The sequence below is a fragment of the Opisthocomus hoazin genome, chromosome 4 (assembly GCF_030867145.1).
Source record: "Opisthocomus hoazin isolate bOpiHoa1 chromosome 4, bOpiHoa1.hap1, whole genome shotgun sequence".
Taxonomy (NCBI): domain Eukaryota; kingdom Metazoa; phylum Chordata; class Aves; order Opisthocomiformes; family Opisthocomidae; genus Opisthocomus; species Opisthocomus hoazin.
Genome location: NC_134417.1, coordinates 62,441,237 through 62,464,349, shown reverse-complemented (window position 1 = coordinate 62,464,349; position 23,113 = coordinate 62,441,237). Strand labels below are relative to the sequence as shown.

Genomic DNA, 23,113 nt, shown 5'->3' with positions numbered 1-23,113 from the left:
AACACTTGTTTATCTATCTAAACAGAAATAGCCATTGCCTAAATTTAATTATCTGCATGCAAAAATTTTGGACTCGGTGTTTTACTCTCTACATAAATTATACAAATTTTGACAGCAATCTGGACTACATATTTGCTTTCTTCTAAAATATTGCTTTTTAAGTAATCATAACAGCTTATTACTGAAAGTATCCTGGATCTATTTTCTTTGATGATGTTTCATATTTTGTATCCTTGTGTTAAGAAAATATGTCATAAAACATCCAAACCTGTATGCTGAAAACAAACATTCACTAATGTCTCAGTCTCATTATTTAAAACACTGAACAAACAACTGCTGTTCCATAACATTAACAATAATGATATCAGCAAAAAAGCAAAAACCCTAGAAGGCTGAATCTCTCCCCACATTTAGATTTAAATCCTGCCCTGGCTAGGAACAGAAATACTGGCATTGCTCCTTCTAGCATGAAGATCTCACTTATAAGGGCAGTGTTCCTTGAATGTCATTAGTTGCAGTTAACAGTTCCTGCTGAATAAGGAGTGCACAAAAGTTGTATATATTAGACTTGGTGCACAGATTAGTATATTATCAGGATGTCTCTGCTATTATTCCCAGACACTTGAAATCACTGTATCCTGCCAGATATTCTCAATTTCATTTGCCTGTCAGTACACCACAAATTAGGATTCTGCCCCAGTGTCACAGTGACCTTGACTTTCCCTGATACTGAAAACTCTTTTATAATCTTTCTGTAATGTAGATTGGGAGTTGTGCTCTTTAGTGTGACATATATTATTTCCATTTGTACATTGTCTTGCAGCAGAGTACAGCTTTCAGTGTATTTGTTTGCAACAACTAAGGACTCCTATGAATATTCTGCATATACCTTTTCTTAAACACACACTATTCATTCCTGATGACAAAAACTGAACAAGACCTTTTGAATTACGAAGCTATATAAAAGATATGCAGATTTTTGTCTCTATAATCTGTGCTAAAGGTTTTACCATAGTATACTCACTGTGATCTGACACCAAACACAGTGAAGTCCAGTCAAGCCTTGGTAACATTTTATAGTTTTATGACACTTATCACATTTTGTTGGACAATTTCCTTCTACCCAGAAATGATGCATTACCTGCAAAAGAAAAGTGTGGATATACACAGAGTTACTAAATTAACAGGTACATGACAAAGTTAATGCTACCCCAAACTTACATCAGTATTCTTTTTGGACTTCACATATGTTTTGATGCAAGATGCAGGAGCTCTTGAGACACAGCGTTCATGGACTGTATACTTGCAAACTGAAAAAAGAAACACATTAATAGAAGTTGAGGCAATGGTGTTTCTGACTACATTTTTATGAAATAAATCATGTTACCAGCATGCTATCTCTATATAATCAGTCAAATCAATCAATGAAAACTCAAACTAGACTGCTTTTTCCATGGAATACAAAAGGCCAATTAGAACAGGAAATATTATGCAAGTGAGAAATCCAAGAATGCACTATCATTGCGTAACAGGAAATGCTTAATTAAATTAGAGCTTACTAAATTTTTTCACAATAATTCCCAAATGACAAAAATATTAAAGACAAATTGATGACTGCCAAATGGTTTGCTGTAATTTGCTAGCAGAAAGAAATCTATATTTTACAAACTATAGGCATGAGAGCAGCTGGCAAGCACAAAAATAAAAGCCAATGAATTTATGTTGTTCCTTCTATTGACTTATAAATCTTAAATGGCTGATTAGTCCATTTTCAGTTAGCAATTGTTTTCATGCTTTCCATGTAATCACCCCAGTTTTAACTCTTACTTTCCCAAATACCAACTCCTGAGAAGCTTTTTTTTTCCCAACCCCTCCACACCAGTTTTAAGTAACTGCTGTTGTTGACCAGGTCTGTAAAGATCAAACCAGCTGCATTTGGAAAGCGTACAAATGTCAGGGTATAATGCAAAGCTCTCCTGACTTCAACTATACAACTGTGCCTAGCTGAGGGAAATAATGCTACAGCTTATACCTGCATTCAATAAAGTCAACTATTAAAAACTGAGAATGAGTTTCTCCCTGCATGGTACACGCCTCACGCTTTTGACCTCGAGAGCAATTAAGCACAAAGTACTTTTAAACACCTTGCTTGCACCTATTACACAAACCCAGTGGGAGGCGCAGCCATTAATCAGACAAACTGCAGGGAGTAACATTGTTGATTGGACCACAGAGGGATGGCGAGGCCCCCTGCAGTTTCCTCCCTCTTTTTTTTTTCCTTCCACACAATCTAAAATGCAAATAATGAAATCTATAGCAATGCTTTAAAAATATATTGGAGAACCTCAGCGAGACAAGAAAATAGTGTAACAGTTTTGTAAGTAGACTCATGCCCCTTGCTGCATGAAGTAACTGAAAGGAGTGTGTGGATGTTCTCCAGATACTCCGAGATCATTGTTCTCACCAAATAAATGTCAAGCAAAATAACAAGCGCATTTTAAAGAGGTACACTGCAGCAGAGAAAATTACAGCTCTTGTAAGGCTGCTCTTTTTTGGGGCAGTTTATTTCTATATAACCTGTCTACACATTTCTGACAACTACTGAAGATGCTGATCTATGTTATGTGCTCAACAGAACTTTCTCTTTCAGACATATATGGGTCATATTTCCTCACAAAGACTAAGTTTATATCAGTCTGACATAAAAGAAAATTAAAGAATGTAACATTTCAAGATCTAATAGTCAATTCAGCATTTGACATATATATTCCAGATACTGTCATCTGCATTTACTAATCTGAACCTATGCAATCTCTATCTGTTTGAATTTTAATAAATGTATCTCTCATTCCATAGTATTGTGAATGAAATTATATGATGTGAAAACACATACATGGAGAATTTACATCTGAATTATGTTTTAAAGAGATCTGTGGCCCTTAGAGGAGACAGAAATGGTCAGTTCCAAACCCCTCATTCACTCAGACTAATCTCAAATTAAATCAATACAACTGTATAGGCAGAAAGGTCCTGATTAGCTGTGATGGGCTATCTTTCATACCAAAAACGCAGAAAGTAAGTTACTCTAAGAAACCGATTAATTTCTCAAAAAGAACAATGAAAGGTGACTTGATACCATCATGAGAAGAATACAGTGGGTACTAAAGATCTCATTAATCTAATGGAGAAGGGCATAACACGAACCAATCTTTGGAACCATCTACCAGACACATTCAAATCAGAAAATAGGTCTTAAAAAAAAGATGATTAATCATTGGAACACACCACAAAAGAAAGATATGGATCATCCATCTCTTGAAACATTCAGACACAAGGTACCTTTCAGCAAAATTGGGTTTCTCAAGATACAGGTTACGAGCTGGTCAAACACAGATTATTAGGAGATACATAGATACAACTCAAGGAATTAAACTGTACTAACTGCATCTAATAGTCTAACGAAGGTCAAATTAGATGCAGTAGTTTTTCTGTGTTCCTTTATCTTAAAATCTATAATCAGTTACTATGTGAAAGGATAGTAAGACTGAGATTTACGATTTTAAACCAAGTAAACCTACAGAACTTTAGAAGTACTACAGAAACTAGATTTCTGGGAAACTGGCAATTTGACCTTCACAATTAACAAAACAAAAATTCTGTGCAAAATTTGAGTAAACAAATATTGGACTTAGATGCTAGTCAAGCTGATAGCTATTAAAGAATATGAATAATTATTAATACATATAAAAGAAATTTACAAAAATACAAGGTTGAAACTTAAGCATGATAATTGCTAAGAGAAAAGTAAAAAAAAGAAAAAAAAAGAGGCACACTCCACAGGGAACTAACACTGAGAGCTATTATAATACAGAAAACTCCCTCAAACAACAGCTTTGAAATCCCAATATCCTGAAAAATTAAGAATGAAACCTTGAGCATTCAAGCACAGAACACAAAGGGGGAGACACCGTTGTGCTGGCAATGGTTTTGTACTGGGAAGCTATTAGTTCTTTGCTATGCAGCAACCGTAATATTTCTAGGAATAGACGTGTATGCAAATTGACACTGAAATGCTTATACTCACAAGAACAGCAAAGACCTTGCTTGCCTACTCCAATTAGCATGTTCAAACAAAGATTACAGTAGGCAGGCTTGTTAAAGTGTTTCAGTCTCCATACATGCTGCCCATCGTCTTTCACATTCTGCAAAGGACATAAAAGAAACAGATTTTACTTAATAAAATAAACAATGAAATATGTAAGTGCCAATAAAAATTGGAGATTGACTCAAGAACATAAAAGACAAGCTGTTACTTCATTTAATACTCTGCACCAGATCACAGTATAATTCTAAATACACAGGCAATGATATACTAAAAAAATTCTTCAGAAGCTCATGGACATCCATGTGTTTCAAAAACGACTTCAGAAAAAACTCTAGGTTGCTGTTACCACTGCAACACAATGCTAGGAATAAATCTAGGCTGATACTAAATTACAACCAGTATGAAAACTAACTAAAAATTGTTCTAGACTCATTCTAAAAATAAAGGTGCTGCAGGTTGGAAGGTAAAACTCCCCAAAAGGAACAAGAGAAAAGATTTTTTAAAACTGCAAAGATATTCTTAATGGTCCTTAGAATTAAGGACATGTATCAACATATGTAAGGTGGGAATCCAACCACATCATAACAATACCTATTGCTAGCTTTAATTTATGTTAATCTACTGCCAACAGTCTATAAAAAAGCAAGTATTTAAGGGTGGGATTTACATCCTAAACCTCTCCTCTAAAAATTGAACTCACATTTAAGCCCCCATTTTTCAGTTAGCTGTAGCACTATACTCAAATCTTGCATGAACAGACTGATCAACTGATCAGCACTTACATCTCAGGTCCTCACTGTGACTCAGGCATACAACTAAAATATTATCAAATCATTGACACTTACGAAATAAGCTTTAAGTTACATGGTTCTCTTCTTCCTTCTTAATGGAATCATTCTGAGACCTCACTGTTATTAAAAGGTTTTTAAAATTATGAGCATTTGGTACAGATGTTAAATTAATCCTGTAAATTCCAAGTTTCTTGGCAAGTGTGGCCACAAGACTTTTTCCTTTTTGCAATCATCAGAGGTTTTGAAATTAAAAAAAAATAGCATTAACCTAATGTAAAATCACTTTTTTTTTTTTTTTAAACAAATATAACATCCAATGGAACAAAGGTAGTTAATATCTACCAGCTGGAAATGGGCTGCAGCAGTTTGATTCTTCATTGTGTCTTATTGAAACACTATGGTCTTCTTGGTTATTTCATTACCAAAAAGAAACTGTTGCATAGCTGAAGGAAGCCATTATCAACCTCTGGTTCTCAGAAGCCACATCAACAGCTGGTTCTCATCCAGTTTCTGACTCCTCACATGAAACTACAAAAATATTTGCCATCATGTATATACAATACTCTTGACTAGCTCTTCAATAATATAATGGCTTGCATTGATAAGGACAGTCAATGTAAGTCAGTGGACCTAAATTTTAATAAAAATTCAGTTTTGTCCTATATTAGCATATACTGGATGAGTAATGCCCTTAAAAATCAGCACTGCTTTGTTCAAAAAGTTAGCCGTTAATGACAAGTCAAAGATGATGAAGACTTCTTCACCCTTTTGGGGGAAAAAAAAAATCCTGAAGGAAGATTAGCACTCCAACAAATTAAGAATATTTGGTTCAAAGCCAGGTCCTAGCCAAACACAACTTTGAACAATTCCTACAAATGACCTAGAAACAAAAGGAACGGAAATAAGCTGGGATATTTTTTCTTGATTCGGACATCAGGATCAGAGCTGAAGTGAAGTTTCCCTGGTATCAGCAGGAGTTCAAATGCCATCTCTGACAGCTGGGCAATGTCAGGGTCCCTCTTCTGCAAAAAGAGCAGAGCAGATGCCTCATGTGGGATTCTGAGGCTGGCAAAAATTGTGGAAGTTTTCCAATTTCCCCTGAAGAAGCAGAAATAGATTCTGCAGCTGTGGAGCACTAGAAGCCTGTCAAGCTCCTTCACGACTGGCAGCTGAAGAGGATGTATTTCATTAGATGGAGCTCTGTAACTTGTATTTTTCTTCCATATTACTACCATATTCCACACATTTTTAAGATATCGTTGAACTGTAATATAGTATGGGAGTTTCAAGTCTTCTGAAAGCAGACAATTATTCACAAGACAATAAAGATGATGTAAATCCTTCTGAGAAAAAGCACTAAGCAACGTACACTTTCATTTAACACTACTCAGATCACCAACAGATACAGTCATAACCCACAAGCAGTTAAAAATACAAGCTGACCAGCTTTCCTTAGCAAAATATTTTCTATTTCTGAAAATTAACAAAAATTCATAGTTATGCATAAACTCGCCCCTCTTCCACATCAGTCTTGTGTTACTTCTTCATTTTAATTTTAATTTTTTAAAGGATGGCCATTACATGTGAATATGTCGCTTCTTATTTGAACAGAACATATGGACTAACTTAGCTGGCATTCTCCTTATCAGAAAAACAAACAAGTCTTGATGTGGGTGTTTTGCCAATTAAAACACTTAACTGTGTTACAGACTGCAACTGATGCAAATCCATTACATAAACACAATGCACTTTTGGAAAACAGCAAATTAAATTTTTGCTCCTGTGCACTACCAAAAATAAGCAATAAAGTGCCGCATATGATTATGCATGCACATAGCTTTTTAAAACACTGCCAAGAAAAAAAAAAAAGACATAATGTGAAACAAAGCCCCCTCAATGCAAGTCTTTAAGTATGAATAAAATCCACAATGCTGAAACATCAGTGCATTTACTGACATTCACTCATTTTGCTTCCATATCCTGAGAAAGAGTTTAAAAACAAATAGTCATTAAGAACATCTCAAAGCAGGGCAGGTACAGTAAAAATCTCTTCCTCACTTCATTATACCTTGCTGAAAATGAAGCCTCCATATGCCACATGCAGACTTTAGCACATAATGACAACAGTAACATTTATTTTGTTAACAACGGTTCTCTTAACTTATGGTCCTGACCCTTCTACCATGGATTGCCAAAAGGACCTGACCTTAAAAAGCCACTCAACCGTGAAAGAGCCAACCTTAGAATCAGTGGAAAGTTTTATGCAGTCACAGAATTTAACTACACATCCCTAATCCGGTTTAATATTAATTTACTTCAGCCTTTTAGATATTTGCAATTAAGGTAGCCAAATAGATTTTAAGGTTTCAAGCACAAAACTTAAGATTCTGAGATTTAAAAAAGGTAATGAAACCCCTGATCAATTTTCATCCTAGCAAGTATCCCCTCTTACAACAGCTACACAGTGTCTGAAATATCAGCATGCTCAGCTGTTTCTTTGAGAAGAGTCCGTAACAAGCAACGAAGGGAGAAGGACGTTAGCAAGTCTGCTAAGTTATTCTTTCACTGCCTACTGTCATTTTGTTTAATTTATTTAAAAAATATTTACATGACTTGAAGACATTCTTATGACTGAACATTGGGTACTGTTCAGGCAGTGGGAAGGGAAGAAGACTGTCCATTAAACCTCACAGCACCTCCTTTCAATACAAATGCAGTTAAGTTCTATATTCCTTTGCTGGCTCTCAGCAAAGAACTCATGTCAGGTTTTGTTTTGTTCAACCTGGCTTGGGGAGAGGGGGTTCTAAGTTTGTTCTGGTTCAACTGGCGAGGGAGAAACCTGACTCAAAAGACACACTATTTGGGAGGGCTCTTCACTTCTAACTTCTGAGATATTTTGTGTGCATCTGTGTGTGTGCTGGAGAAAGGAAAAATAAATAACAAAATCACTTCCCCAGCCTTCATGGACACACTCACCAGTGTACTATCCCGATCATCCAGAAATGCTTAAGCATTCACATGCACATAAGAAACTGACAGCATAGAAAAGGGAGCACAGGAGGGCAAATTAATGTGTTTAAACAAGCTTCATAATTTGCCACACTATGAAGTTTCCCTGTCCCTAAAGCGGTAGTCAACTGTCATCTGCAGATACTGAAATGCTGCAGAAATTACATTTTAAATGATGGTAAATCTGTGTATCTGCATGAAATACTATTTATTTTACGCCTCATACACCCAACAGGTTAGAGTTACTCCTGACTTCTCCTGGGCTTTTACCAACCCACAGGCAAAAGGAAAAGCAGGAATGTAGTAAGGAAAGGCATTTGCAAGCTCCCTCCAAAGCAGTGGGAGCTAGCACAGAATAAAAGCAGACAGCTCTGTCAAGAAGAGAGAGGAGTGTTTTTTCAGCAGCTCGCTTGGGCTCCAGAGTCTCACCAAGCATAAGTGTAACCCCCTCTCCTGGCACCACCACGGGGCGACACTGGTGAAACCTCTCCGGGTGCAGCTGCTTTCCCAGCTGGCAAGGAGCTGGCACAAAGAGGACAACCTACAGCTTCTTCTAGCAGGGGCTTGGGTTTGCCCTCTGTCCATATGGAAATAGCATACGGCTCACTGGCACTTCGGCCTTTTAGAAAACTCACCCGCCAAACTTCAGACAGGACTTCTAAAAATATCACTGGGGACAGCAAAAGGCCAGATCGCCCTCATTCCTCGCTGAATGAAAGAACGACAACTCCACAAAACCATCTAGGTATTAAACAGTCGTTTCAGACTTCAGCCTGAGAGGGACTCCTCAGGGTGCAACAGATCCCACACCAGACTTGCAAATGTTTGCAAGTCCCGTTTGGTTCCACTCGCACATACTCAGAGCTCAAAAAGTAAGCCAACACTAGTTTAATACACAATGCAAAAAGCAGTACTTCCCAAGTGTGGATTCACACTCCAGTATTCCATCTCATATTTAATAAAAAAGAGTTACCTCGTAAATTCTTTGAGTGCAATAGTACAGTACTTGCTGCTTGAAGACCCAAATTAAATTGTAAGAGTATTTCCTTCTGATTTCATTGAAGCATGGTCACACTTCAACGCAAATATGTTTGTCTCATACAGATTCACCTTGATTTAAAGGGTGAAATGGGTTGAAAATTACAATTCGTGACTTAAAAGAAAGGCATAGTGGCCTGGTTTCAGATTACTGATGACTTTACGAAGCATTTAGCTGTTGAATTTCTCTCTCGTCTTAGGCCAGCTTTTAAGCAATTGTACAGTGCAACGTTGACATCTAGTGGCCACTGAAGAGGGAACAAAACACTTTCCACTCCAAAAACATGAGATTTTTTTAAACATTAGCACTTGTGAGCTTGCAGTTTATACCTACTTCTTGTACAATCACTGACAGAGATGGTAGTAATGATCCGTTACGAGAGAAGTGAGACCAAAACATCTGGCATGGAATCCCTTTAGAAGAGAAATCGAGTGCTTTTATCAGAACAGGGTGGAATAATATTGTACAAGTGAGGAACTCCTAGTGAAGGGCAAAGTACAATGTTCACGGCTGACAAAAACCCTTAGGAGCAAACCGGCATTCAGTGGCTTTTTGTGTCCAGATTCAGCAATGCTAGAAGAGTCAACAGGGTAACTTTCAAATTTCACTGACAATGCTGATGTACTTAAATTAATGCAGAATGAAATAAAAAGATCAGAAACTTTGCAGGTTTCTACTGTGGAGGAATAGAATAAATAGCCTAGTCATCACTAGTGTGCAATAGGCCACTTCCTGTAAGTGTAATTATCAACCAGACGGAGTAACGCAGGGATATCTCTATTGCTTTAAGAAGCAACAACAAATTTGGAAAATTGACGAGGACTGTGAAAATTGCAGACTGAAGCGTGACACGCAAAAAACTCTACCTCATACATCTATTATTAAAAATTGCACCACATAAATAACAATTTTCTCTACAGTTATCTAATTCTTTTTTTTTCCTTCATGAAAATCTCACTTTTCAGGAGATAATTTCTTGGAATAACTTCCATGAAACCAGCACAACTAAACCTCATAGTAAGAACTATATGGGTCTTAAAGACAAAGGTTTCAGTACGTGCAGTACAGAACACATTCAGCCACTGCTAAGTGGGAAAAGTGTAGTCATTCAAGTACAAATTGATTATACAATTCCAACGTCTTTTCCTCCAAAATAATCTTCCAAACAGTATGTGTATCACAGCACCCCTACAGAATATGAACCAATTAAGTCTTTTTTTAATTCCTTATCTTGTACTGAAATTGTTTGTTTAGCACACTAATTGCCTTGAAAAGTACCAAAATAAGAATACACTGTTTCTATCTTGGAACATTCCCAGAGAGAAAACTCTATTTCCGAGTTCCACCTTCAAAGCAACTCTAAACTCAAGTTTTAGGAGGAAATAGAAAGCATAAAACCCAGTAAGATAAAACAAACCGGAGAACTGAGACTTAATTATGCTCTTTGTCCCTTTAACTCCATGACTCTAAACTGCTCCAGCAACTTTGAAACTAATTTAGTAATCTCAACTAAATTTGTGAGGGCACTGGAAGTTTCATGAAAGTCTAGAAAAAGGGGGGAGGGGTGGGGGTCAGAGAGAGAGAGATCAGAAGCAAAATCAGGCAGATTTCCTTGTGAGTTTTTTTAATTTGGCAACACTTGAGTGGCTAATATTTGTAATAACAACCTAATACTCCTGTCTTGCTCCGCACGGGATTACTAATAACATCAGAGGGCAAAGATCACAAACCTATGAGAGATTAGGCTATCTCAACCCCATTGTTTATAAACACTAACTTGTTTATTCTTCCATTTTTGTACAATATAGTTCCATACTTCAATGCTTCTTTGGTTTTTGGGGGATTATTGTAACTAAAGCATATAATATAGTATGTAATAAAAACTGATTGAAAGGCTTTACATGTAATATAAAACTTTTACACGATATACATGATACCTTTCTATACAGCTCTTAAAGGCAACTAAAGATTAAGTACACACAATGTAAATGAATTCTGCAGGTACTATGACAAATCTTCAGCTGAAATAAATCATCATTGCTTCACTGATACTGACGTAATAATTTACACCCAGAATCTTGTATTGTTTGTACAAGCTCTATACAAGAGTCAACTATATTAGAGAAAATTAATGGACCCCAACCCAAAACAAATTAAAAACTTCACTGGTATCATATTTAAAAAAAAAAATCCTTTGTCACTATCATACTAGACAAGCTCTGAAATTGATCTCTTGGATTTAAAATTTCATCATTGCCTGAGTTCAGCACAGAGCCAAAGCGTAGCTGGATAATGTTAGAAGAAGGTGAGAAAATTGTGTGGTTGTTTTGTTTTTTGAGGTTTTTTTTGCTTATTTTCAACATGTGAAGGCAGCCTGGACATGTCTAAGCAGCATAAGCCAGTAGGTTACTCCCTTTATTTTCACATACTAATCAGCCTGTGGAAAACTTTAAGATATCAGAACTTTATTATTCGATTACTGTGCCCAAAAGACTCTTACTTTACTTTTCATCATCATAACTAAAAGGAGAGAGAAAGACAGCTAACAAGCAGAGTACTGAGAAGCTGGGTTTGCAAAATCTAACAACAGCATGTAAAAAGAAATAACAGCATTCCACTAATGGGAATGATGCACTGGAATGAAGAGCTTGAGTAATACATTAGATGCTGTAACACCATCAAAATCATTCTATCAGTTTACACAAAGTACCAATAAACACGCATTAGAGTTTAAACTTTCTTGATTTAACTTTTCAACGTCCTAAAATAGATTTAATCATTTAGAACTGTGTACAGACAGAAGTAGTAACTTCTTGCTGGTTTGATGGAAAATTTAAAAATCTGGCTTCTTTCTACATATTATAAGAATGGTTTAAGAAATCAAGAGCGCTTTCGAATATGAAAAGAAAAATCAGAGCCCTTTTAGAGACTGGCATCTTTTCCTAGTAAATCATTAGCAAGTGACTAGCAATTCAGCTTGTACAGTTCTGTAGGTAATGGACTTCAAGCAAAGTAAAGTAAAATATTAAAAAAAAATTAAAAGCCACCCCATCCATTTTATGCCAACTTTCAACTAATAAAACTATGCTTATTGATCAAAATGATACATTGCAAACCATTATAATATTTTTTCCCAACTGTACATTTATGTCTTTTCAACATATAAAGTACTGGGAACACTCTTGATGACAGAATCACTGACCCATGTTGATAGCAGGCTACAGAATTTTGATCACTGTTTACGTATTTTTCATTATTTCTGTAGTAAAGCCACGCACAGCAAGATAAATTATCTAACAAGTAGTAAAACTCATCAGAATGACAAAATGTCTGATAACATTTACATAGCTTCTTTCTAATAGATATTGCTTTAATATGAAAATAAACCTCTACAGAAGGATCTGCATTAATTTTTCACGGAATTTAAGGAGTTTTAAATTTAGAAAGAATGAAGTGTAGACACTAAAAAATACTCCCAGAATATCTACACTACCTGTCACAAAAGAAAAATTTGTACTGAAAACGACTACCAGTTATCTGCTATACTGATTGCTTGAGAGCACTTGCTGCCCTTTGTTTAGAGTAATTCTGTGGAAATAATGGAATTCAGCCTGACAAAGATCTGTTGTTTGATGACAGGGAAGTAATTTAACATTTTTGTTACTCAGTCACACATACAGAATTAGGGAATTCATACTTACAGTGACCCAAATGTACTGAAAGTTACCCTTAATTCAGAGATTTAGCTGGTAATTTGATTAACAAGATTTTGCAAGAATTTTAGATCTTATTCTAAATGCACTGTTTTGTTGCTTATTTCCCTACGGAAATTCTCAGTCTGACCATTGTTTGTCCAAATATAAGACCATAGAGCAGCTATCGCACTCTAGGTTTAGTTCCAGCTGCAGCAGTATATGGGGAAAGTAAATATTATTTATTATTTCACCTCAATATCTGAAAAGGACTTCAGAAAAAAAACTAAATAGAAATGTTTTCTCTCAAATAACAGAAAAGCATTTGAAACATATGCTAAGATATATGTGCTCAAAATTAGTTCAAATACAGGACAGCAGGTGGCACTGGCAACATGCCAGTGTTAAAACAGCTGTGTTGAACTGGTATAAAACTGATCATATTACATCTGTCTTATCTTTAATGTGAAGTTATAAATGTGCAGGACATAAGCTCTTCTTGCAGAACACTTCATCCTTTGGTGTAAGTGTTCTCTTTGATATTGCTATTTAGTAGAGTTTATTAAGGTAGTTACAGAGACGAAAGAACTATCTTCACAGGGATGTATTACGATGGGACAAGAGCCAACAGGCAATAACTGCTGCAGAAGAAATTCCATCTGCACCTAAGCAAAAAAGCACTCTCCCTTGAGAACAATTAACACTGGGAGAGACTGCCCACAGAAACTGGTGGAATCCATCTCACTGGAATTATTCGGGACTGCGCTTGACAGGACCCTAGATAACTCAATCTGTGGCCCTGCCTGGCTGGACCAGATGATCTCCAGAAGTTCCTTCCAACATAGATTGTTCTGTGACTCGGTATGGTTAGGCCACACAACACAGCACCATGCTGAGAGGCCTAAACACTGCACCAAGCCATCTGTAACACATACACGGGCAGTAAAACTTTCTCAAGAGACACTACTGCAGCTAGAAATTAAGAATATGCTGTTAACAGTACAAATCAATCAGCTTTTTCACAGAATCACAGAATCACAGAATAGTAGGGGTTGGAAGGGACCTTTGTGGGTCATCTAGTCCAACCCTCCTGCCGAAGCAGGGTCACCTACAGCAGGCTTACAGCTTCCAGCTCCAGAGCTGGCTCATTTGGTACTGCTTCAAACATGTTAATGTACCTCTGACTTTGAAGATGCACTCTGTTCTTCACATGTCATTCAGCCATCGTAAAGAAAACCAAAGAAAAGCTATTCTTCATATAGGCCACAGAGAAACTAACCTGATGGCCACAGCTGACATGCAAGCAGAAACTTGACACGTTTACGTTAATACTTACATTCTCTAACCCAAGGAGGACCAAGAGAGGGATTGTTGTCATTCCTCCTTGGATCCACTCTTCTAGAGAAACAGTGCCATCATGATCATAGTCAATTTCTTCCATCATTTCATGAAGGATCTACACAGTTTAATGAAAAATGTCATAAATTCCGTATTCTAATATGGCAACTTCTTGTTAGAACATGTGCAGATCTCCAGTTCCCTCACCCGCATGCAAAAAGTAAGGAAAACTTTAGTTGTATGGCACATGTAGTAAAATGAGTACTGACAGTTCAGAAAATGAAGTGTCATATTCCTATTTACATTTTATTATCACCTACAGTTTCCAAACCAAGTTGTGCCCCCTTGTGTACTTACTATGTACAACACAAATAAGAGGCCGTTACTTTTCAGAAATTTCCAGAGACAAATCAGTTGTGTTATGTTAATTACTACATACTCTGAAGAAAAGCATTACACTGCAGCAAGAATTTTTCACAGAACAGACTTAATTAGAAAAAGACTCGTAAAAGTGCTAATTGACAGTGTCATAGTGGAGCACAGACTATTATTATTTCTATCTTACTAATATATAGAATCACATGTTGACTTGAAGTATGTTTCTGATTAAAAGCCACCTCTACAACACCAAAAGCTTCTGATAAAATGGATACTTACTGGACTCAGTTCAGTAACATCCCATTCAAGGTATTCTGCAACATGCATCATTTGAGAAATGATATTTTCCAGCTCCTACAGATAAATGGAAAAGAATGATAATATTTAATGCAATATTATAAAGACAAACTGTACTGCAAGCAACTTGTAATTCAAACATATTGTATTCAGTGACACTGCTTCATCAATATTCTTAATGAAATGTCCTTCACACCGGAAGCTGTCCATTCTTAGGTGAATCTGCTTCACTAGCAAAACCATGCAGGCATGGACTGCAAAGCATGCAGGGAGGTGAAATAAAGCCCCACAACCAAAGGACAGACTCTGGGATTCTTCCTTCCTAGTTGGTCATTCAAGCATTGGTTTCACGATCTGAAGTTCACTCTACGATATGATATAAAGTCCTTCAAATTACAGTACTCTAAAAAACTATTTTTTGACAGCAATTGCATATTTCACAACTTTCTAATGGAAATAAGGTATGAAGTAGACAGTATAAACTAATACAGAGATATTTTCTTACCATTACGGTGTTGTAATTTCCCTTGATCACGTACCACTAGTGCTCTTCCACATTCATATCTACAATTTGGTTTGTAAACATGCTCATATGTGTATCTAGAACCATTCTGAATTCTCGTGTGTATTTATTATGCACTAGTTATGTAATTCATATTTTGTATTGCCTAAAACTATGATACAGTACTTACTTTATACGTCTGTATAACTTAGCTTCCCTATTGCCCTGTCAGTTACGGGAATCACCTCCTCTTCTTTACCAATCCAATTTATGCTATCTTACTTCAGGGAGATCAGGGAGATACAAAGGGCGGAGGGGGGGGGGTGTGGAGCTGGCAGTAAAATACTTCTTTCTGTTAGCTAATAGAAGAAAAAATAGATACATTTTTTTAAATGATTTCTATATCTCTGATTTTCCCTCAAATATTTGGTTGGGTTACTCCTCAAAACTTTGTCTTTAATATTGTTCCTCTGTTCTTAATAACAACATGGACTAGTTCTGACATCCCTCCACTGCATGGCTGTCATACTTTCCCCTTTTAATGAAATTTTTACAAATGGTGCTTTCATACACATCTCCCAGCAGCACACTAGAATTCTAGGAATCATATTAATGCTTTCCCTACAGTAATATGATTAAAAATCAGAAGACTATAGAATATGACTCAGCGACTGCAGTGTCAGCATTTGAAAATTTATACAGTTGTAGAAGCAGCAGCTTAACGGAAAAGAAAACTCAAGAGTTACTTTCACAGTCGGTGACTTTTTATCAACTATAGCTTTTACTGCTTCTATTAATTCAGAACAAATATAAACTTGATTTGGATTAAAGTAGTTTTGTATAGGTATGCCATTATGACGTACTACCACAATGCATTAAAATACATAAATAACATTACCGAACTATCCAGGTATCCATTCCCATCTGTATCATATAAGCGAAACATAACTAAAAAGAAAACAAAAAGAGAAGGAAACTCAGTTAGAAAACATAGTAAGATCATTATTTCATAAAAAAAACCAAAATCCAAACCAAAACACAAAACAACCAAGCCTTACTTTCAAAGAAAGGACAAGCTTTAACATTTTTCTTTAATGATCACACTAACTGTAGATCCCCCAAAAACTTCATATTATGCGAGAGGTTCATTCAGCAGTTACCCTGCCACAGTGCTTCCAACGACACATATTAGCAGGACAGTGGAACTGCACATTTTCCACATAATCACTCCAACAGCTAATCTGGTCTGTGAACTCAATTCTGGTTCCTCCCAGAGATTATCTGTATTTGTGGTGAGGAGGCCCTTTTCTGTCATCTCACCAAACACAGGATAACACACAATTGGTCAGGCAAATGTTGATAACCTGATTAAGTTATAACACTATCCTACTCCCTTGGTTGCAGCTATCACTATTCAATGGTGATACTGCTTTAGAAATGTTTTCTGAACAACTAAATGAAACAGAGGATTATTATTTCAAGTCTCTAATCAGCCATATCAAACAATAAACATTCCTCACAGACTACCAGCATGACTCCTCCCAGGACCAGACTTGCTTCATCAATTTGAAAATGTATTCCCAACGTTCTGGGAAGCCACCCAGACAATAACAACTGCATTTTAACAATATCCAGAGAGAATATATACATTGAAGTTTGTATCATAACTTGATGTCAGCCACAAGAACGAGCATGTCCACCATTACCAAGATCTTTCAAAGCAGGTTACTCAGCTAATCGTACACCGCATCAGACTGCAGAGCAGAAAGAAGCCTGAAGCTTTGGTAGGAATACTGTTACAAGGCTAAAGATGAAAACCAGAAGCATATGAATACCTCACTCTTTGTCCCTAATTTCTCTGACAGTTTGTCAGAGCTCTGAAATCTAAATACCAACCCCTTCAAAAGTGCTCATTTCCCCCTCCTAGATTTATTTTCTAGGAGTAAGAAGAGAGCCATGCACAGTGGTGCCAGGACAATGTAATGCCTTGACTTACAGCAAAAACCAAGCAATATGCTTACAAACTGCCTTATCAGACGTCTTTGGAAACACAACATATGACCTGTTCAACACTGAACAATCCCACCACATTAAATCCACAGCAAATGTTGTTACTGTCCAATAAATTTTGCAAGCAAAGCTTATAACAGTTCTCAGGAAACAATATAATGAGAAGTGAGATTAAATTCTTAGCAATTACAAAGTAAAGTTCAGAAAGAATTTGATTATTTTTGACTTATAGCCAAAACATATTTAACTATTATATGAATTGGTTCACTTCCCTTATATCCGTCATCTATTTCCTAAGTTGTTCACCTAACTGTGGGGAAAAAGGTAAGTATTATACCTCTCTACCACTTCAGCAATTTTTGCTACTACATTGCACCGCTCTTAAGAGCTGTAATAAAAGATTGAAGATATTTACTGCAGTACATTGTTTCAAGCTACAAAGGGCCATTATTCATCAATTATAGGCTAAGAAAACCTATAAAAATATCTTTTTTCATCCGTGAGTTAGACAGCAGAAACATTTCAGCGTAAAACAACAGTTAATGCTAAAAGCCACCAGAGACTGGTACACTCCCTGCTAGTACGCCTTCTACTAAAGCTGCTCAGAGCATGACAGCTAATATTATCCGGCAAAAGTACCATTAAGCATTCCTAGTTTCCATAGGGACGAATCGCTGAATCACTCAGTGATAAAAGTTCAAATCATTTGGTTCTCCTTCCTCCTCCTCTGTGATTGTAATGCACTGGTTGAAAGAATGTTCTACAGTTATGATGAAAGCAAGTTTTAGCATCTCCCTGATCTTTACCCACTCCAGAGAAGTAGTGCTTACAACTTTTTTTTCCTTTTGCATGAATCAGTAGTTCTAACCAGTCATTTAAAAACAGACATTAGCATAATTCTAACTGTTTCACCTTTGTAGCAAACAAAGTCTCTCCAATTACACAAGTATTCGGTAGTGAAAAGGCTCAATCTGTGCTCTTGGCTAGACTTTGAAAAACTAAGCTACTGGTGTGGCATGCGACCTGTTTTCTATTCATACCCTGCTAAATATTCATGTTCTTGCTGATTTACACACTCTAGGAGAAAAAACAGCGACAAAATGACAAAAAAACTGAACAAAAGTTCTGATGCAAACTACAGAGCCCATGTCAATCTTTTACATTTCTTTCCTTATTCCCTTACCTGATAGCACTGACTGGCCACTCGAATTCTGTTACTAGACTGCATACCTTTTGTAAATAATTAAAAATGTATTAAAAAAAATTTACCAAGATGAGATCAGTTGCTGCACTGCTATACTTTCACCTGCAACTGCTGGACTTCTAATCTCACATGTGACAAAAGCTGGCATCCCAGAAATTCCAAAAGTTCAAAATTATGGCCTTTTGCGAAGAAATTGAGGAATTCATTCTCAAAAGCACAAACACAAACAAGTGCTGAACATACTTTCCATTCTCACCAGCTCATGTACTTTGAAAACTGTAACGCTTGTCACTCCCCTCAGAAGCCTCAGCATCCAACTCATAGTATAGCCAAAAAAAAAAAAAAAAAGACGGTAACTAATCATATCACTGCAAAAATACAAAAGAATGGTGTGGCATTCTTGAAGCTTCTACTGGTACAGTAGAATACCCTTCATACTGTCCCTGGCATTTCTCTGCACAGTTTCACAAGAGATACAGGCCTGGCGTCCATAGTTATACCAATAAAAAGCATGTACAAATTGAGGAACAGGCTATGCTGATAATGCCTCATGTAGATGTGAGCTAAAATAACTTCCGCGGTTGGGGTCATTAAAGGAAGAAGAGTTGAGCTGCAGAACACCACTATTCAGTTCTTAGGAATTACCCTGCATATTTACAAGGGGTCTTTCTTACACATTCAAGAATCATTGTACGGACACTAGCAAGCAAAGCTTGGTACATGTGAAAAGAACATGGAGAGCAGAAAATAGATCAAGTCTACAGGTTGAGCCACAGGGTATGAAGGTACTTAACAATACAAATGCACCCTGAACTATGTGAAATATGACCTTAAAAAGAGAACTAAATTTTTTCCGATTTATCTCTGCTAGGAAAGTTTGGGATATTCTTTCTAATCAGGCCATATGTAGTTTATGAATAATAGATATGCTGCGCATGTCAAACAGGTGAGATTCATAGCACTTAAGACCTCTCAGAATACACTGCTAATAGGCTAGTGAATTCATTCTTCTCCTGAAATATCTGTAAATCTGTGAAAACCTATAGATCATACAGATCCAAAACTTAAACACGTATTTCCTTTTAGTGTATTTTATCTTAAAAAAATTATCCATCTTCTATCATATCTTATTTGAAAGTACCGTTTCCAGATTGTGCTTGTCCTGAATCTAGTTTCCAAACTCAGCTATGATTCAGAGTGTTTCCATTATTTGTCAACAGAAAAAAAATGATGAATTGAGATTAATATTCATATTAATGCTAGCAAGTCCAGAATAAGCTATCCTTTCATTTTTCAGTCCTCTGCTGCTAATACATATTTTACCTTACACCCACAGGACCTACTGTTACAAATTATTTCAGACCAACTGTTAAATTATACCATTAAATTATAAGAATTCAACTAAAATCAACAGACAATTCTGCGTATTAATAATACAGCATAATCCAAAACTTAGACACTAAAAAGTGACAGTATGTGGTATATTTCAACAATGTATGACAAAGTAGAAAATAAACCTATATAATAACCATGTCCTTAATAATATGCAGTAAATTCAAATGATCGTTAATACACAAAACATGTAAATACAGTACATTTATTTGATCAGACTCTCACTCCTAAATCATACAGATCATTCACAGTATTTTGCTTATGCAGGTCCTGTTGCAGGAAGTTCATGGAACATCCCCTACACTAAAATCATCACCTGCTTCTCTCCCCCTTTTCGTTGTACCAATTCCTGGCACCAGGGGAGGCAACCCACCTCCATTTCATGCTATGGTTTGTGCATAGAGCACTTTAGAGCTCTGATAAGGCTTGCGTAGCTTGCTACAACGAAACAGTTACTATATTTTAAGCTGAATTCAACCCTAGGATCTCAGTTTTCCTTTGCTTGTGTTCTGAATGCACGCTCACTCATATAACCTCATATTCTAATCACATGATACCAAACTGGTATTTACCAAATTTGGGGATGGCTCCTTAAAATACTTTCTAAGGCAAAGCTTTCAGTGATCTTACAGTACAAAGTTGTTATAGAATATTTTCAGCTGGAAGGGGCCAACATTGATCATCCTGTCCAACTGCCTGACCATATCAGGGTTGACCAAAAGTTAAAGCATGTTATTAAGAGCATTGTCCAAACGACTCTTAAACACTGACAGGCTTGAGGCATCGACCACCTCTCTAGGAAGCCTGATCCAGTGTTCCAGCCTATTCCACCTTCTTGGTAAAGAAATGCTTCCTAATGTCCAGTCTAACCCTCCACTGGCGCAGCTTTGAACCGTTCCCATGGATCCTATCACTGGGTACCAGGGAGAAGAGCTCAGCACCTCCCTCTCCACGTCCTCTCCTCAGGAAGCTGCAGAGAGCAAAGAGATCACCCCTCAGCCTCCTTTTCTCCAAACTACACAAGCCCAAAGTCCTCAGCTGCTCCTTATAGGACATTCCTTCAAGCCCTTTCACCAGCTTAGTTGCCCTCCTCTGGAGGCATTCCAGGACTTTCACATTCTGCTTAAATCATGGGGCCCAGAACTGCACACAGTACTCAAGGCAAGGCCATACCATTGCTGAATACAGCAGGACAATCTCCTCTTTTGACCAGCTGGTTATACTGTGTTTGGTGCACCCCAGTTTGTGGTTTGCACTCTTGGCTGCCAGGACATGCTGCTGACTCATGTTGAGCCTGCTGTTGACCAGCACCCCCAGACCCTTTTCTGCAGGGCTGCTCTCCAGCCACTCCTCTCCCAATTTATACTTGTGCCCAGCATTACTCCACCCTAGGTGCAGAATCCAGCATTTGGACTTGTTAAATTTCATCCCATTAATCACTGTCAAACACTCCAATCTATCTAAATCCTTCTTAAAGGCATATTGTCCCTCAAGAGAGTCAATAGCACCTCCCAGTTTGGTATCATCAGCAAACTTGCTAATGGTGCATTCAACTCCCACATCCAGACCATGGATAAATATATTGAACAGAACTGGCCCTAGAACTGAACCCTGAGCAACACCACTGGTGAGCAGTCACCAGCCAGATGTAGCCCCATTCACTACAACCCTTTGAGCTCTGCCCTTCAGTCAGTTCTTCACCCAGTGCACCACAAACCCGCTCAACCCACAGCTGGACTACTTGTCCAGAAGGATGTTGGTTAGTAAGCTAACTACAGGCAATGAAACATCAAGATATTTCAATAACATGCGGTCATGTAACCTTGTAATGAATTTCTTATTCCACCAGACGAAGTCTACTGTTTGCATTCCCCATTATATTGAGTATTTACTTTCCATACAGTATTAGAACCTGATCCCATAGTTCTTCTATAGACAGATCAACTATGTATATCAAAGTATATTTGGTGCCAGTAATGGACTATGTGATTGGATTGACTGTTTATCCATCTGGAAAACTGGCTTCTAAAACTCCATAATGGGGAAACATATAATTTCTTTCTTTTTTTTCTCCAATTCACAGATCAAACTCTTAGTTCTTTTTTTAACAGGTAGAGGTGTTGGGCTTCGATGAATCAGGCCCCTACTTACAAAAAATATCAAGTCATTTCTAACTTCCAGTGTCAAACCTTCATTCCCAACAGCAGTGGAGATTTAGCTCATTCTTGGCTTTTCTATCACTAATATTAGCGAGTCCATGGACTATATTAACAAATATTCTTTGCTTGCATTAGCTTTTTTTCTACAGATTATTCACCATTTCTATATATTTCTAAGCATCCTCCGTATACTTAATTTTTTTACAGCTCTGGTATCAGTCAATAGACAATAATATAGAAAGGATTATTTTAACTGTGGAATGTATGATCCTTATTCCCCATCTTAGCATGTGCTAGATAGAACTGAGATAAAATATCATCAAAGTAATATATTATGAAGAATAAGACCATTCCTGCAGTAACAATCACACAGAATCATGTTTTTACAATGCAGCTACTCAAAACTGAGTCTTAAACTCAGAAAATTTAGAAATAGACTTTTTAATATTTTTTTATTACCCTGAAAATAAATTTAAAAACAAAATTAACTCAAAATAAAAGAACATACATTCTAGCTTGTCTTCAGGTCTTCCTCTTTCTAGCAGTGACAAATAGCAAACAATATCTTTCAGCTGGATCACGTCTGGTAAATGTAAGTTGGCAGGAGTAGGAGGCCGGGATGTGGAGGTACCTTTGTTAAGTCTCAGACCTGGAAATAACACATAGACTTTGTTACTCTTAATGTATTATATAAGCAAAAAATTAAAAACAGAACTCTTGCATACATGCATCTTTGTTTTATCTGAATCTCAGATGGCTTCTTAATTTAAACATAAATGTGAAGTTTTAAACAATTTGTGTTCATAGCTTGTCCAGCAAAGGCAGAATTAAAATGACATGGAGGTTTTAAAATATTATACCAATGAAGCAAATTATTGTTAAAAAAAAAATTCAGTTATGGGAATGGCACAACTCTTTTTTTCATTTGTGTTGATCTAATGTCATTTGACTACAAAACAATTTGGTGACAAATTTTATTCAGCTACATCACATTTTAATTTAGGTATTAAAGCTAATCCCTTCCCAATGCTGCATCCACTTCCTTGTGCTTGTAGAAGCTTTATCTAACTTATAGATCAACACTAGCTACACCAATTTCAGATACTTTAGTATTACAGAAAGCTCTGATAATACCCAATTGTGCACTCTTCCCAAAAGCACAGCCAGATGTGTGTCATAGCAACACATATTTAAAAC

At 36.8% G+C, this 23,113-nt stretch overlaps 1 protein-coding gene across 11 annotated transcripts in view; it reads right to left on the bottom strand.

The window, feature by feature from the left end:
• DGKB (diacylglycerol kinase beta) overlaps positions 1 to 23,113 on the bottom strand; it is a 385,269-nt gene that overhangs the window by 265,093 nt on the left and 97,063 nt on the right. For all 11 annotated transcript variants that reach the window (XM_075419231.1, XM_075419232.1, XM_075419230.1 and 8 more), the window contains 7 exons: positions 22,425 to 22,565; positions 16,050 to 16,099; positions 14,632 to 14,706; positions 13,973 to 14,092; positions 4,085 to 4,202; positions 1,222 to 1,310; positions 1,025 to 1,141 (listed from right to left, as the gene is read on the bottom strand). In XM_075419231.1, coding sequence (XP_075275346.1) covers positions 1,025 to 1,141; positions 1,222 to 1,310; positions 4,085 to 4,202; positions 13,973 to 14,092; positions 14,632 to 14,706; positions 16,050 to 16,099; positions 22,425 to 22,565 — 710 coding nt within the window. The remainder of the gene's footprint in view (positions 1 to 1,024; positions 1,142 to 1,221; positions 1,311 to 4,084; positions 4,203 to 13,972; positions 14,093 to 14,631; positions 14,707 to 16,049; positions 16,100 to 22,424; positions 22,566 to 23,113) is intronic.